This window comes from Nilaparvata lugens, unplaced genomic scaffold (genome assembly GCF_014356525.2).
Source record: "Nilaparvata lugens isolate BPH unplaced genomic scaffold, ASM1435652v1 scaffold814_1, whole genome shotgun sequence".
Lineage (NCBI taxonomy): Eukaryota > Metazoa > Arthropoda > Insecta > Hemiptera > Delphacidae > Nilaparvata > Nilaparvata lugens.
In genome coordinates, this window is record NW_024093899.1 from 18,534 (window position 1) to 35,581 (window position 17,048).

The window sequence follows — 17,048 nt, forward strand, 5'->3', positions numbered from 1 at the left end:
ACCCAAATATTCTAATTCTAGAATCACTTCACTGTAAGGGCAACTTCATTAAAATATCAATAAAAACAATATAAAACATGAAGCGCCACTTTGGACTGTTGTAAAAATTAGAATTGGAACCGTTTGGGCGCGTAGCCTGTGGTACTTTTCTGTAAGTTGTATAATTCTAAATGATGAATAAATAAATAAAACATATCAAGAACTAAACTTGTGAGCACAAAAATAGGAAAACGGACGACATAGGACCAATGCGTGTGGACGCAATTTTACATCCGTCTTTTGCTTGAACCAAACGATCCGTCTTTTGATTGAGCAAAAGACTGATGGTAAACTTGAGTGTCTGGACCCGGCTTAAGATTAGTAGAAAAATAAACTAGATAGAAAAAAGTAACTTTTCTTCCATAACGACGTATGAGGCTCAAGATTTGCTCATACTAATGAATGCAATGACATTTCTCCAGCCTATATTTGTTAGAAGTGGACTCGCTTACAAACTTAGCTTGTCTTTTTTCTCTTCCTCCTTTCTCATTCTTTCTCATCCTTTCTCTTTCTTCCCTCTTCACTCTTCGTTCCTTACTTTTCTACCCTTCATCAACCTATTACAAGGGAAACCATAATTGGCTTGGTATTTTTCCTACTCTCAATCATTTAAGCACACCATGAAGCTTGTTTTTGTATTTTTATTCGAAATTTGTATTTTGATTTTTTGAGTGTTTGTGTTGAATAAAGTTATTGATTGATTGAATTAGTACGAGAGAGAGACGCTTATCATTATAAACCATTAAATTAATATTGCAGCTAGAGATAATAGATTTCTGTGTTTATTTAATCTATTGAACTCAAAATTTTTTGTTTGCACTGGCATTTGGACACAAATTTATTAAGTGAAAAAAACATAACCTTCTTCTTGGATCAGTGTATGAATCAAAATTCGGAGAGGAACAGTTAAGGACTGTGCTTGTGGCGATCCCAATAATTTTATGATTCCTCATCATTTTTATGAATTGCTTGTATTTGTTATTCTAGTGTTATTTGTTTCTGAAAAATTAGTGTTTTACTGTTGTTAGGTAATAAATGTCAAAGGTAGGTAAATAGTCATCAAGTGAAATGAATGTTTGTGTTGGTAGGTGAACGCGTGGGACGGTGACGGCTCGCCGCCGAACAACGTGGTGGTGTACCGCATCCAATCAGGCGCCGGCGACAAGTCACAGACGTGGCGACCGGCGTGATTCGGGTGGCGCGCGGGGCGAGTCTCGACCCGGACGGCACGCAGCCGCGCACGCTGCGTTACGCGCTGGTCATTGTGGCGCTCGACGGCGGAATTGGCGCGCATCAGCTTAGTGCAACTGTTCCCGTGCAGATCACGATCGATGACGTCAACAATAAGCTCTGTGCTTGCCGAACCCGGGGACTGTGCGCATCAAGGAGAACACTAGGGTCAGTCAAGCTACCAATCAAATTGTAAAACTATTCAACCCTCCGTTGGCAACGCTCACTCGAATACCTTGATAATTATACTAATAATATAGTTATTCAGCATGTACATTTACATTCAATGTTTCGCATTTGTCAGTTACAATAAAAATTATACAATTTGTCAGGTCATCAAAATGTCCGTGAATATTTGGAGTCAAAAATAAGATGGCATCATCTTAACTATTATAATTTTACTAGGTTCATGTCTCACTGTAATATGAGAAAACTCCATCAAACTGTAACACATCTCTTGTAGCCCATTTCTCAGTAGTCCCATTCCTCAGTAGTCCCCATCCTCAGTAGTCTCTTGAATGTTATGCTATTTGAAGTATCGAGAATTTCCACAGGTAGTTCGTTCAAGATCCTTCGACTCACATGCTCTGGCTTAGCTTCAAAAAATCTTGTTCGATGAGGTTGGAGTCTCAGCATATTCGTTGCCCGTATGTTGTAGCCATATACAGTAGCGCCTGTAGTCCACTCGTCCTTGCGGGAAAATTCATACAATGCAGATGCAATGCAAATTCATGGATATACAGACATGGCAACGGTTCTTAGCTTCCTGAATAACTCTTCATGGGGTTCTGGTGGCTTCCTAAACATCATTCTCAGTAGCGTTTTTGCACTCTGAAGGCCATCAATAGAGGGTGCCGCACCCACAATATCAAGCCATACGTTAGAGCTGGCTAAAAATATCCATAGTACGCTATTCGAACTATTCTTTGGTCCTCCTCCCTTATCAATCTTGATATTGCAAACCCTGCTGTATGAGCCTTTTTACCCCTAATCAATGTGATTGTTCCACTTCAGTCTTACATCAACATTGAATCCCATCTACATTCTTCCACTGGCATTATACTTGTTGAATCCACAGCAAAATTGAAATTATTGGGGTGTGTCCGAATGGCCAATATTGAAGCTCATAAGGATGTTTTCTTTACGTTGATTGTCAACTCATTAGCCTCATACAACTCCTTCATGCACTGTTTACTTCTTCTCCTTCATTTGTAATCCTTCAAATGTATCACTGTCAGTAGAAAATTAGCATCGTCAGCAAATCATACGCTGTTTACGGTGAGGGTGAAATTTCCGGGCAAGTCATAATATACAGTGAGAACATATTGGGCCAATATAGTTCCCTGTGGCACTCCTTTCTTTTCTGTTCAGTTATTTAAAACTCAGCCCTATTGTCTGAAATTCATCCAGGGTGTCCCACGAAAGGTGTAACAGCCGATAGCAATGAAAATTAGATTCCACATTAAAAATTTGCAATAAAAAAGGTCCAATGAAACTTTTTCATATCGATCTTAGTTTTCGAGCGTTCAAACAGTTTGAAATTGGGTCTGAAGTTAACGAATGTACTTTGTCAATTTTAGCGCTTATAAAAAGCTCAAAAACGTGAAACAAATGAGAAGATTATATGAATCTGATTGGAAATTTCTTCCTCTTTCAACCATAGCCCTTAAAATTAGATTGTGACTGATAGTTTTCTAGAAAAATCTTTATATAAAATCGAAAAGTGAGGTCGATATGAGACATTTATGTAGAAACGATGGTCTTCGGCTGTTACACCTTTCGTGGGGTAACACTCTATGTTGAGCAAATATATCAATTTTAGGTTCGAATTGAGTATTTTAGGTGTTTTGTTTTGAAATTGTACGATTTTATTGAACAAATGAAGAGTTTGACGATTGGGTTATTGTACAGGTGGTCAAGTGGTGCACAGAGTGGTTGCCCAGGACCCGGACGAGAGCCCGGTGCTGCGATACAACTGGACGCGGACAGCTGTGGGCTCGCAGCGAGGAGGGCACCCTCGTCAAGGCGGCTGAATTCGACTATGTCGCGGCATTCGAGCTCAATCCCTCGACGGACGACTTAAGGTTCGTTGTCATATTTTACTATGCTAAAAAAGTTATTAAGTCTCACTCCCAGTTGCCGTAAGTGCACTTACGTGCAACTGCCAGCTCGTATTTGACTGCTCGACAGTTATCGCTGTTCAGTGCGGATGTTGTGGCGTTGATCAGGGGGGAGGGCTTGGCTAGGCGGTTTTGCACTGTATTCTTAAAGATGTTAATGTGTGCGTGTGTGTGGTGTATATGGTGAGTGGATATTTGTGTAATTATGATTTATCCACTATGAAGATTTCTTGCTTTTGTTTTCTGTTTCTTTTTCATTCATTTGATTTATAATTAGGTATTATTTAGTGCTTATTGGAACTGTAATTGATATTTGGCTTCGTTGTGAAATGTTGTATGATTGAGGTATATTTATTTATATTTTTTTCATGTTATCAATAACATCGTGGGTTAAGTGGAAGAGGGGGCTCTGTTGCCACACTTCGCCCACATCACTTTTTGTAATGTTGTAAAGTGGAAATAAAAGACAGTTATCTATCTATCTATCTAAGTGGTTCAAATATGAAGATTAACGCCGATTAACAAAACGACCTTCAACATTGAAGTTAACCGACTTTGTGCAACTAGGGTAGGTTTTTTAATGAATTTTATAATCTATGTGTTCATTAGATGGTAGATAGATGACTATTGTGAATGTTCTCTGTTGTATAGCCTGTAACAAATAATAAATGAGTGGGATTGAATTGAAGTGGTGCGGCTGCTGGACAGAGAGCGTGTGGAGACCATCCGGCTGGCGATCCGAGTAGAGGATCTGGGGTCGACTACCGGCGTGCAGACCGATACCGGTAACAAGAATCAAAATTTATTTCTCATGATATTTTACAAAATACAGCGAGATCGTTAAGCGTCTTCATGGCTCACAGGTATCATTCTCTGTGTAGTCAAATGATGTCATAAGTAATGAAATTAATGGAAATAGATGTGATATAGCAATTGTGTAATACTTCTTAGTAAAATACATTCAATACTAGTACAATTTTTCTTTTAGACTCGACTAGTTTTGCCTGTTCACGCCATTATCAAGTGTCAAAACATAACACAAACGTCATACAGTTAAATTCAGTGCGTCTAGCCATTGGATGTATCTGGTGTTGCTTGATGCACCTCGTCAAGGTTTCCATTAATTTAAAATTGGGCATTCTAATATTAATATTTCACTTTTCTTATGTATTTGAACACGACATGCAGTCGTTATTAAGTAAATATTAAAACTTTTACTTACTGACTGAAGTATACTTTCAATCGTCTAGCGATCATTTTCAACAGTGTAGACCGGAAATGTTTTGATGTTAGGAAGATTAGTGGTGTTATTATGTGATCAAAAAGTTTGTTGGATTTGAAATCAGTTGTTCATTCAGTATGTTGTTACTCTAGGATGGTGGCTTTATAAAATTCAAACTGTTCTGCGTTTAATTCAGTCCATTTTTTACTTTCAATATGTAAGGTTGGTATTTATGTTTGTGTAGGAGGCCCGGTTCATTTAAATTGTTGCAAAAGCTTTGTGTCGCCACATTCACATACAGCAGAGCCAGAAAATGATGGATTGATAAAGTTTTTTTTTTAAAAGAATAGGGTAATAGTAATTTCTATGTACTTCCCATTCAATCAATGTTGCTAGTATAAAGTACTTATTAGGTAATTATTAAAGTAATTATTTCATCACTTTTGATTTAGTTCTAGATTCAATTAATTCAATTCACGGACTTGTTCCATATTGATGGAGTAACTTTCAAAGGAATGTATTGTAAAATGTACACTTTCTGAAAAGTAAAGTCAATTTGAATAAACAAAAATGAATTCGGATTCAATCTGGAGTTATTGTGCTCTTTGTTACTGAAATATGTTATTTTGTAGGGTAAGTTTCAAATCAATCCAGAAACGGGAGTGCTGAACATATCTGATCGCCTGAACAGAGAGGAGCAGAGTGCCTACATGCTTGTCATTGAGGCCTGGGACAACTATCAGTTTGGATATGCTAGTGGCGAGAGTCGCAACGCTTTCAAGCAGATTGTGTAAGCATTCTCCACTCTCATCTTCAATGATCTCTTTGGTAGAGAGTTAGTGGGAAGGATATTTTTAATATTCTTTCCGAAGAATGGACATTGATAATTTGATATGTCCAAAGCTCCGCCAATTTATGTAGATGCATAACAATATAATTATCTATAGTTACTTTATTACAAATTTCTTTTTCATATCATATACAGTTCAATAATTATTTTCTTAGTCTATATTATGTGAATTCATCTATAATTTTGCTGTATTGTAAGCTATTGTATATGAGTGTATAAGCCAGTATATATTGTAATCTATATAAATAAAGTAGGTACTCAATCAATTAATAAATTGAACAATGTAGATGTAGAATGATATTAAAAACAATATAAAAACATGAAGTACTTTGAACATGAAATATGAAGTATTTTAAACTTGAAAATGGCCAAAGTAGGCAGAAACTAGTTGTTTGAAATGTTTTAAATAAAAGGGTACTTCATGCTTTTATATTGTTTTTAATAGTTTTAATAAAGTAGCCCATATAAGTGAAGTGATTTTATGTAGAATGTTTTATGATGAAATAGAAACACAATAGAAACTGATAGAATTTGTTGAGTAGAAATTGATATTGTGGAATTTCTCCTTATATTGAAAAACACAGTTTTATTTTTGTCACATCCATATCTATTGGATTGTACACAGGACTGCAGTTTCGTGTGAAACTAACACATCTACAGCTGCATGCACTACACTACAGCTAAAGATATGTTGGTTTCAACACGAAACTGCAGTGCCTGTGTACAAATCTAATAAATTTGGATGTGACAAAAATGAAGCTGTTTTTTCAACAATAAAAACTCTTGAAAGACTTTTATCTTGTTCAATAAATTAAGCACTGTCGATGTTGTAGAATTTTTACTTACTCTGCCATCTCAGAGGCATGTTGGCAAAAGTCATCAAAGATGACTCTGCCATCCTTGTATGTATTTGCCTGCTTGAAGATAATGGAGAGGAATATCTGTCAATATATCGAGGTCAATCGCAATGTACATAAGTATGATAGACGAGAGAAAAATAACTTGAGAATCAAAAAGTGCAACTATAGTTCCTCTCAAAAGAACTGGGAGTATATGTCAATTAGGTTTTTTTAATTTTCTTCCCAAAAATGTGAGAACAATGGAAATCCACTCTTTTGATAGGTATTTGAAAGTTTCATTGATGAAGAGATGCCTATATAATGTACAAGTATTATTTTATACTAATTTAAATTACTGATTTTATGTTTTATTTTGCATGATCTGAATATTGTTCTATGTTACTGCTGTGAATTGTATTGACGTTGTCGTGACACTTTTTGTTTTTGACAATAAATTATTTGATTTATGATAAAATTAAACACAATAACATTTCTTCAATAAAAACTCTTCTATTGGTAACATTCTTTTAAAACAAAACCAAGGGGTTTCGATACTCAAGACATCAACTTCAGTTGGTCTTTCACTGGGCTTTGTAAAAATAAAACATCGCCAGTAGAAAAGACTGAGTTTTGTGTTTTTATTCCAATTAGCTCTTTGAATAATTGATCCATTTTATTAATTCTAGGACTATTTCTTCCATCACTTCTCAACATTGTGACAAACTTTCTATTCCTCTGATATTATTTATTCTGTGGTATACTCATATTTATATTAACTTTCATAGTAAGGGCTATGTACTCATATATACATGAAGATTAGAAATCAAAGTACCTTCGTATCAAGTTTGAAATTACATTATAAGTAGAAACATGTTGTGAGAAATAACATTTGAAAAAGGGTTCCTTGATTTTAAATTTTCAACGAAATTTTGTATATATTTATTTTATGTTATATTCACATTCATTGTATGTTACATTTATATTTATTCTAAGATGTGTTAATGAAAAATGTGTGTTTTGCAGAGTGAACGTATTGGACGTGAATGACGAGGCGCCGGTGCTGGACCGCTTGCCTGAGCAGTGCGTGACCGTGACTGAGTTCCACGATCCCAGTGACGTCATCACGCAGCTCAAGGCCACAGATGCTGACGACCCCAACACACCCAACAGCTGGGTGCAGTTCTCCTTCATCGCTGGCAATGATGATGGTAAAACACATGTCTCAACAAGACACATAATAATATGTAATATATTATATTGCTCAGTTACTTCGATATGTGGTAATCCGCCTCAAGTCTAGGTACCTTAGCTAAAGATAACATTAGCTATATCTTGTTTATGGTAATAGCTTGGAATAAGGAAAATATATGGTACTGTCCTGTAGAATAGTAGTTCCATACGAAAACACATTAGATGATGATGATGGTAAGTCACATCTCTCAACCAATAGTATCTTGCTCTATAACTTTCAGTGAATCTGATACTGGTATGTGGTAATCCGCCTCAAGTCTAGGTACCTTGGCTAAAGATAGCATATGCTATTTGTCTATGGTAATTGCAAGGAATAAGGAAAATATATGGAGCTGTCCTGTAGAATAGTAGTTGCAAACGAAAATATATTAATGTATTTCTTATTGATGTCATGAAGAGAATGAAAATTCTTCCACACTTTGCTAATACACGTCCTCAGCTCCAATTCACGATATAGGTTGATACCCGGCGCACTCTCTTTCAAAATTTTTATAAAGATGTGGAGAGGATAATATCTTAGAGAAAAGATAGCATAATTTATGCTATATTTCCTCTATGATAACATCAAGTGGCAGAGCATTCCACTCACGGAAGCTGTAACATAATGAAGCTCTGAATATTGCCGTTTGTATTTGGAGAGTGAATTGGTGCAACTGAGTGTCGATTTGATGAATAGATGTAAGGGTGGCCTCTAACGACTGGACAAGTGTGTTGAGCATGTGCTCGCCTTGCATGTTGGGTCATCAGCGAGAGCCTTCGAACAAAAAACAGGTGTTTGACAGCAGCTTCTAACATAGAATAAACAATCAATAACAATGAACCACTGGAAAATTACAAATTGTAATGATAAAAAAATTTAACCTCAAATAGAGCAGCAAAGAAAAGTTCAACAACTAAAATTCAAAACCTAACCTCAAATGTTGTTCGAAGCCTTTTCTGTGATGACACAACAATGTATGTCATACATCACACTTGTCCTGTCGTTAGTGGCCACCGTAAAAGGTAGAAGTCTTTTTTCTTTCAATATTCCGGACCAGTACCTTGCACAATCATTTAGGGCCGGTTTCCGAGCTCGGGATTTAGATAAGTTCTAGACTTTAAACAGCCGAAGTCAGAAAATTGGCTTTTCGAAACGGGGCGTAGTCGTAGTCATCGTCAAAGTCACGTTTAAATTAAATTTCAAAAAGCTAGAAGATTGAACACAAAATGAAATGAAGAAATAAAGAGAAAATAGTGTAAAGTTCCAGCTATTTTGAATTATTTAGTAATGTTTCATTTCGTCAAGGAAAAACGTTTCCAATTATAGAAATGAGAAAATAAAGATTTGTTTTGCAGCAACTATTCACTGCGACTACGCCCCGTTTTGGAAAGCCAATTTTCTGACTCCAGCTGTTTGAAGTGTAGAACTTACCTAAATCCCGAGCTCGGAAACCACCGGCCCTTAGTAGGTTTGACATAGTATATAGTATAAGGTACAGTTTCAGCCAATCAATTCTCTATGAAGAGATGTTACGTCATCATTCCATCGAGCATAAAAAAATCTCAGAGCGTACTTTAATGTCCTTTGAAGACTCATTGAGCTCTCCAAAAATGTAGACACTGTACACCAACTATTGATTATTTATTGATTCTTCATCACAAATTGCAATGTATTTTCAGTTCTTTTAAGAACCATTGCATACTAAGACTAACAATAATCAAAATGTATGATTGTGTGCTTACAGGTCTATTCCAGATCAAGCCGGTGGACAACTGGTCAGCGCATGTGTTGAGCACCGGTCCTCTGAAGAAGCGCTACGGCAATTACAGTTTAGTGGTGCGCGCGCAGGATCTCGGGATGCCGCCAAACTCGGTGGTCGCCAATCTGCACATCTGTGTCACAGATTTCAACGACAACGCACCACGCTTCCTCAGTCCGCCGCACAATATCACCATACGCGTCGCTGAGGTAGGTTCACGCTCTTGTATAGTCAGTGAGAATGATTGGACGGTTTTTCTCACCACCTCATGTAGTAAATAGTACGAGGGTCATTTTTTCAACCTCCGATCACATATCATGAGACACAGACAAGCGACTTCCACAGAACTAAACAGCTTGTCATCTCCATTGAACGCCCTGTGATCGTTACAGCCAGATCGTCAATTGTTGTCGTGTTATAGACCCACAAACATGGCCTTGTTTGCCTAGTTTACACATTGCCAATTGGCAAGACAATTAATCGTCAGAAGACAACTGACCGGCATGAAATTACTGTCTTCGTATGAACACTTTAGGTCAACTGCCTTGCCAATTGTCCTGAACTGTCTCCGGGAGTAGACTGAGACAGTCATTGGGCCCAGCAAGCCCCCCCCCCCACCACCACTCGAAATCTCAGTTGTCGCGACAATTGGCACGTTGTGAACGGTGTAGTTCAGTAGCCCCAATACCTACTATTACTTCAGACCTCACAACTGAAGCTCTGATAAACTGTGACGTCATAACATGTAGATCGATGATCTACCAGCAATAAGCAAGTGAAATAAGGGCGCTGATGCTTGTTATCGCATCTGATAAGGTAAAAAACAAAATTCTAATTACGAGTTCTATTTTCAATGTCTTCCATTTCAATAAATATGGTTTGTTTATCATTCTTCTAAAATTCGTTTGTGGAAAGTAATAGTGAATTTGGGGTTTTAAATCATGGAATTCTGCTGTTGTGTACCTTATTGTCGTGGGAATTATAACAAGACTCTGAAAGTTTCCGTTTTCTCTTTTTCGAAAGATGAAACTTTGAAACAAAAATGGATACGAGCGATGAAGAAAGAACTTCAATCCTACAAAACAGCAGTTTACATTGAGTGTAAAAGAACAGTTTAAATAAAGTGTGAAAGGAAAGTGATATTAAAATCTGAAAGACCAGTGAAAATAAAGTGTGAAATAACAGTGTAATTAGAGTGTGAAAGAACAGTGTAAATAAAGTGTGAATGAATGTTTAATAATATGAAAGAACTGTTAAACTGATGAATTAAAAAGTAAATGAAAGTTTTGGAACTGTCCAGAACATCATCAGATAGAAAGGTTTTACCTAACTGGAAAACATTCTCCTGATGGGTTTCTCTGTACCACAGATTTATTGTGATTTAAGTCTGTGGGAGCCTCTTCCCATTAAAGAGATACCTCTGATATGGTTTATAGATTTAAATACCATAATTTATAGCACAATATAGTATAATTCTTCAATAGCTCTATCATTGAATAAAATATGTCTACCAAGCCGAAAGTATGGATAAATTATTGCATGTGGAATGAAGTGTTCTTATTTTAATAAAATTGCTATTTAATAAAATACAAATGTCTTTAATCTGGAGTTTAGATAGTAGTAAAAAATCGATACAGCAACAAAAGTTGGAGAGAATACATTGATAAGCTAGTGTGATTCTATGAAGAATCAATCTACATGTTATGACGTTATTGATTAGTTGTGGGGCCTGAAGTAATAGTAGGTATTGGTTGTGGGGCCTGAAGCAATACCTACTATTACTTAGTAATAGAAGGTATTGGTAGCGCTGTCTTGTTTTTGCCAGCTCAGTCGCAACAGACACAACAGATGACGAGCCATATGATGACGAAGATAGGCTATGTTTAGCTGTCATTTGCCGTGCCAATAGTTGACCGCGTTTAAACAACTTCTCGTTCAACTGGCCTCGTCTCCGACAATCCGCAACCACGTGATGACAATTGTCGAAAGACAACTGTCTCGCCAATTGGCGATGTGTAAACTAAGCTTATCTGTTAATTCCAAATTCAGTAATTATTGATAACACTAACCAGTTTTGTTATGAATACTTATAACTATATCATATAATATATATTTTTCAAATTAATATTATATCATACAACTCACTATCATTAAATCAACTTATCTTGATTCAATTTGGTATTGCAGAATGAGACAATTGGAACGCCAGTGATAACAGTTGAAGCAGTTGACGACGACATAGGGCCGAACGGAGCTGTCAGATACAGACTGCGTCAGGACAACACCGGAGACTGGAGAACGTTCAACATCGACCAGGACTCTGGTCTGATTACACTCAAGCAGCCATTAGACAGAGAACGACAAAAAATCTATCAGGTAAACCTCCAACCACAAACGTTGAAAACACGTGATACCTTAACGTTGAAACGGTTTAAATTATAACGTTAACATAAAGGTTGAAGTAAAGTGTTGGAAAGACGTTGAAAAGTGATTGGAATTATAAGGTTGGAAAATTCAACCTCTAACGGTTATACAAACGTAGAAATAAAATTTCAACGTTGAAAAACATTTTGTGCCACCTTACAACAGTTCCTCACGTTGTATGAATTGGAATAGGAACAGCTATTTTAAGACCTGGCTGTATCTTGAAATTGAAAGATATTGGATAGAAAATGTCAATTCAGTATGAGTGGTTTACTATAATGTTGATCTGTCTGTCGTTCTTTACAATCCAAAAACCCACTGTAATCGACTATATCCGCTATATTCTCCACTATATTCTCAAATTCCATTTGATAAACTTTCTAAAAAATGATAAATATCTCTTCAAATGGGTTTTTGGATAACTGAACTTTTTATTATCTTAAGATTAGAAACCTTGACTAAGTATAAGCATAAGAAGATGTATCATGGTATAGGGCACTGTCAGTTTAAGTTATCTTTTCTCAATGGTATAATATTATGATCTCATTACAATTTAAATTTTTCTTCTTGTGCAGATTCGAGTGGAAGCTTACGACCATGGAGTACCAACGCCATTGTCATCCGACCTTGATCTCACAATATACGTCAAGAATATCAACGACTACCAACCGCAGTTCGTTATTGAAGAATATACTGTCAATTTCACTGGTGAGCTCTCTTTCATTCAACATTAATAATATAAAAATAAGTACAGATTCTGCCTAAATGAATAAGGTACATGACACCAAATCCCACTACCTTCCACTAAGATTGCTCTTTACTATAACATCATTTTTATAATTGAATAATAATAAAATCATCAGTTCTTTTTTGTATTTTTTTTAAAGAATAACATGCATGTTTCGACTCATGATAGTATTTTCAAAAGGCGAAACATGCTTCAACTTTTGAAAATTGCTCTCATGAGTTGAAACAAGGATGTTATGTTTTAATCTATTATATAAAGGAAGGAATTGGTTTATACATGTTCGGGGTACAAAATACATGTTGACGCATCATCAAAACTGAACTGATCAACTTGAATTTTCTACATAGATTATTCACCGAGGATGGCTATAATATTCACTGAGGATGGAGATTAACTATAAATTAATGTAATAATCAAAACAAATTTAATCTATATCAGCATGTACTATAAAACTGGATTCCATCTATTTGTGCTTTCAACAGACCCTTGCTGAGCATAAGTAACACCTGCTCGTAAAATATAAAAAGACACTGATGATTTCCATTTTAAGCGAGCCATTCACTATCCGACAATTTGGTCCAACTACGTTGAATCTTTTGCCACTCATGCTCCGGCTGGTTAGTCCAACATCCCCACTCACATTTCAAATCGAACCTGACTAGGTGGCTGACATGGAGGTCGGACAAGACAGGGGAACAGTTCACTAGACTTCCGACAGCATTCGCCCCGCCCACAACAATCCTATTCACAGTTTGACGTCGAATTAATGGACTTCAAGTTGGACAAAATATCGGATAGTGAATGGCCCACTTCAATAATAGTAGTTGCCCTTTAAAGAAAAAGTAGACATTTTGTATAAATTTGAATAATTTGCATTTTCGGTTTGTTCAAAAATGTTTCAATAACTTCAGAGGATTATCTCATGAATGTTGCTTCGTCAATTTTTTACTCAACTTAAAACTCAATTTGATTGTTTTAGAGCATGTACTTCCGGGCACTGAGAGACGTCAGCTGGCGGAGACGATTGACAGGGATGAAGTGGATGACCTTGACGACCCTCCAACTCCAGTCTGCTACTTCATTGTGGCTGGCAACGAGGATGGATTCTTCGGAATTGAGCCTCTCATACATCAGATCACAGTAAGTGTTTTGATTAGATAATCGAAATTATTATGGTTGTGGTAACAGAATGTCCTACGAAAGGCGTAACAGCCGAATACAATAGATTCTACATAATAACAATAACAACAATAGTTGGCCCCTTACAGCCAACCCGTTCCACCACATGGCGCCAAGTGATTGAATGAGTATGCTTAGGCAAATTTTATGTGCAATAGAACGGCTTCTTACGTAGAAATGGAACTGATTTCTCAAATTGCGCGTTGGCACAACAATTCCAATTCCTCGATTGCCAATCTTCAGGTGGTGATAGGCAGGCAGTGATACTAAAATAAAGCATCCAGTTTCTTTCTAGGCCATTCAAGTGAGTCCAAGATGGCTTCCTGACAAAACTGGTTGTAAGAAAGCTGCTGTAGATCTGGTTGGAGGCGCTTCAGTATTCGACGCACAAATATCCTCTGAACATGAAGGATATTCTAAGTATTTCTTTCCAAAGAATGGACATTGATATATGTTCAAAGCTCCGCACATTTATGTAGATACAAAATAATATATATCTTTTACTATTGCATTTTTTCATGTCATGTACAGTTATTAAATTATTATTTCAGTTTATATTTTGTAAATTCATATTCACCTTTGCTTTATTGTAAGCTATTATATATTGTGTATAAGCCAATATATTGTAATATGCAGTTGTGCTGTGGTGCTTTTTCGTAATGAAAAACTTGAGTAAACTTTATGCCATTAGGCCAGATCGATACTACTCTATTATTTCTAAATCCCATGGTAACATTTCAATTAGACATATGATTTCTCAATACATTACAGTGTTGTGGTACGTTTTCGTAATGAAAAACTTGAGTAAACTTTATGCCATTAGGCAAGATCGAATACTACTCTATTATTTCTAAATCCCATGGTAACATTTCAATTAGACATATGATTTCTCAATACATTACAGTGTTGTGGTACGTTTTCGTAATGAAAAACTTGAGTAAACTTTATGCCATTAGGCCAGATCGAATACTACTCTATTATTTCTAAATCCCATGGTAACATTTCAATTAGACATATGATTTCTCAATACATTACAGTGTTGTGGTACGTTTTCGTAATGAAAAACTTGAGTAAACTTTATGCCATTAGGCAAGATCGAATACTACTCTATTATTTATAAATCCCATGGTAACATTTCAATTAGACATATGATTTCTCAATACATTACAGTGTTGTGGTACGTTTTCGTAATGAAAAACTTGAGTAAACTTTATGCCATTAGGCCAGATCGAATACTACTCTATTATTTCTAAATCCCATGGTAACATTTCAATTAGACATATGATTTCTCATACATTACAGTGTTGTGGTACGTTTTCGTAATGAAAAACTTGAGTAAACTTTATGCCATTAGGCAAGATCGAATACTACTCTATTATTATAAATCCCATGGTAACATTTCAATTAGACATATGATTTCTCAATACATACAGTGTTGTGGTACGTTTTCGTAATGAAAAACTTGAGTAAACTTGATGCCATTAGGCCAGATCGAATACTACTCTATTATTTCTAAATCCCATGGTAACATTTCAATTAGACATATGATTTCTCAATACATTACAGTGTTGTGGTACGTTTTCGTAATGAAAAACTTGAGTAAACTTTATGCCATTAGGCAAGATCGAATACTACTCTATTATTTATAAATCCCATGGTAACATTTCAATTAAACATATTGATTTCTCAATACATTACAGTGTTGTGGTACATTTTTGTAATGAAAAACTCATTGTAAACAAACGAGCTGAAGATGTGACTGGAGAAGCCATGAAACCAGGTTCTGTTTATATACGAGTAGTATTACATAATGTAAAAGTGTTTGGCAATTTCAATTTGTGTTCTTAATTGTTGTAATCTACGTGCATAATTTAATTCAATTGTGTAAGAATTGTGTAAGATTTGTGTATATTCAAATGATTATCGAATTCTTCTCTCCCTTTGCATCGAACAGGCAGTGAAAGAGCTGGACAGAGAGGTGCAAGAACGACATGAGTTGATAGTGAAGGCGAGCGAAGACTGCGCCACAACTCCACCCACCAACAACAGCTGGTTCGAGCTGCGAGATGAGACTCTGCTCAAGTTGATTGTCAACGTCAACGATATTAACGACAATCCGCCGTTGTTCGTCAAAAATGTGTTCACGGGAGGTGTGACAACCGAGGCTGATTTCGGCACTGAGTTCATGCACGTCAAGGTAATTGTATTTTTATTGCCGAAACCTCTAAACTTGTCCATACTAACTAGTGGGTTGATTGGACGAGTAATGAGTAACTCGAGTACAGAACTCGTGGGAATTTAAATGAAAATTGAATTTATTATTATTAAACGAAAATCCAAATTAAATGCTGTAATTCACCCCGTATACTTCTGCTACTGCAAAAATTGATAACAGGGTAAACAGCCAGATGGAAATTCGATGAGCGCTATTATTCAAAAATTATTTGCCAGCCCGGGAATCGAACCCAGTACCTCCTAATTGCCGGTCAGGAATGCTTACCCTTACACCAAACTGAAAATCTCTAGATAGCAGCGCTCATTTTATACGAAGCCATAGCGGCCAGCCAGTCTACAGAAATTGAATTTATTCTTCTTCGTTAATATGCATGCAGTGTACAAAAATATAAATATAATTACCCTGTTCAAAATTGTTTACTCACAATATGTTCCGGCTATATGATGCCATTATCAAGTGATTGAAAAATAAATAAAATTAAATTATAAATTGGGAATAAATTTATATTTAAGAGTAGCCATAAGGGAAAAAAGACAATAGTACAAATAGTATGAAAAAGAGTTCTCACGTGGGCTAATGCCTGTAGTTAATTATATTCTCAATGTTGTGTACGAATCAGCTTAACGGTATTTCGTCAAAATTGGCTTCAAAGCCTTTACTTCAATCATTTATTTATTACTCTTATCACCTTAACTTTTCCCACAATGCTTGTAATGTAAAAACATAGAATAAATGCATATAATAATAATAATAATAATAATAATAATATCGTGTGACCTGGCTGGCTCAGGTCTGGTGTCAGAGTTTTCAGGTCACAACTGATCAATTTCAGGGCCTCTGACATGACCTAATGACTGCTTTTCAGGCAACCGGGACCGACGGTTTAACGTGTCCATTCGAAACACGGGAGTGGCCCGAGATAAATATCTTGCCCGGGCCGGGATTTGAACCGGGGCCTCTGGATCATAAAGCCAGCATCTTATCCACTCGACTACGGCCACTCCGCATTTATAGTGAGGTCCACGTTATAATGGCAGTGTTTGATCCGCAATGATATTGCTATCCTTGTCTATCATTCAACAAAGCAAATAGCGCTATCTCTTTCTCGCTTTGCGCTGTTGCCAAATCGGCTTTTAACAATGTAGAATTGATAATTAATTGATAAAATATT

General features: G+C 36.2%; 1 protein-coding gene across 1 annotated transcript in view; it reads left to right on the forward strand.

Moving 5' to 3' along the window:
- LOC111045701 (cadherin-23) overlaps positions 1–17,048 on the forward strand; it is a gene marked incomplete at its 5' end in the record, with an annotated part of 51,704 nt that overhangs the window by 18,503 nt on the left and 16,153 nt on the right. The window contains 10 exons of the mRNA XM_039419015.1: positions 1,128–1,223; positions 3,181–3,353; positions 4,222–4,252; positions 5,244–5,401; positions 7,324–7,508; positions 9,276–9,499; positions 11,478–11,666; positions 12,290–12,422; positions 13,442–13,602; positions 15,596–15,838. Coding sequence (XP_039274949.1) covers positions 1,128–1,223; positions 3,181–3,353; positions 4,222–4,252; positions 5,244–5,401; positions 7,324–7,508; positions 9,276–9,499; positions 11,478–11,666; positions 12,290–12,422; positions 13,442–13,602; positions 15,596–15,838 — 1,593 coding nt within the window. The remainder of the gene's footprint in view (positions 1–1,127; positions 1,224–3,180; positions 3,354–4,221; positions 4,253–5,243; positions 5,402–7,323; positions 7,509–9,275; positions 9,500–11,477; positions 11,667–12,289; positions 12,423–13,441; positions 13,603–15,595; positions 15,839–17,048) is intronic.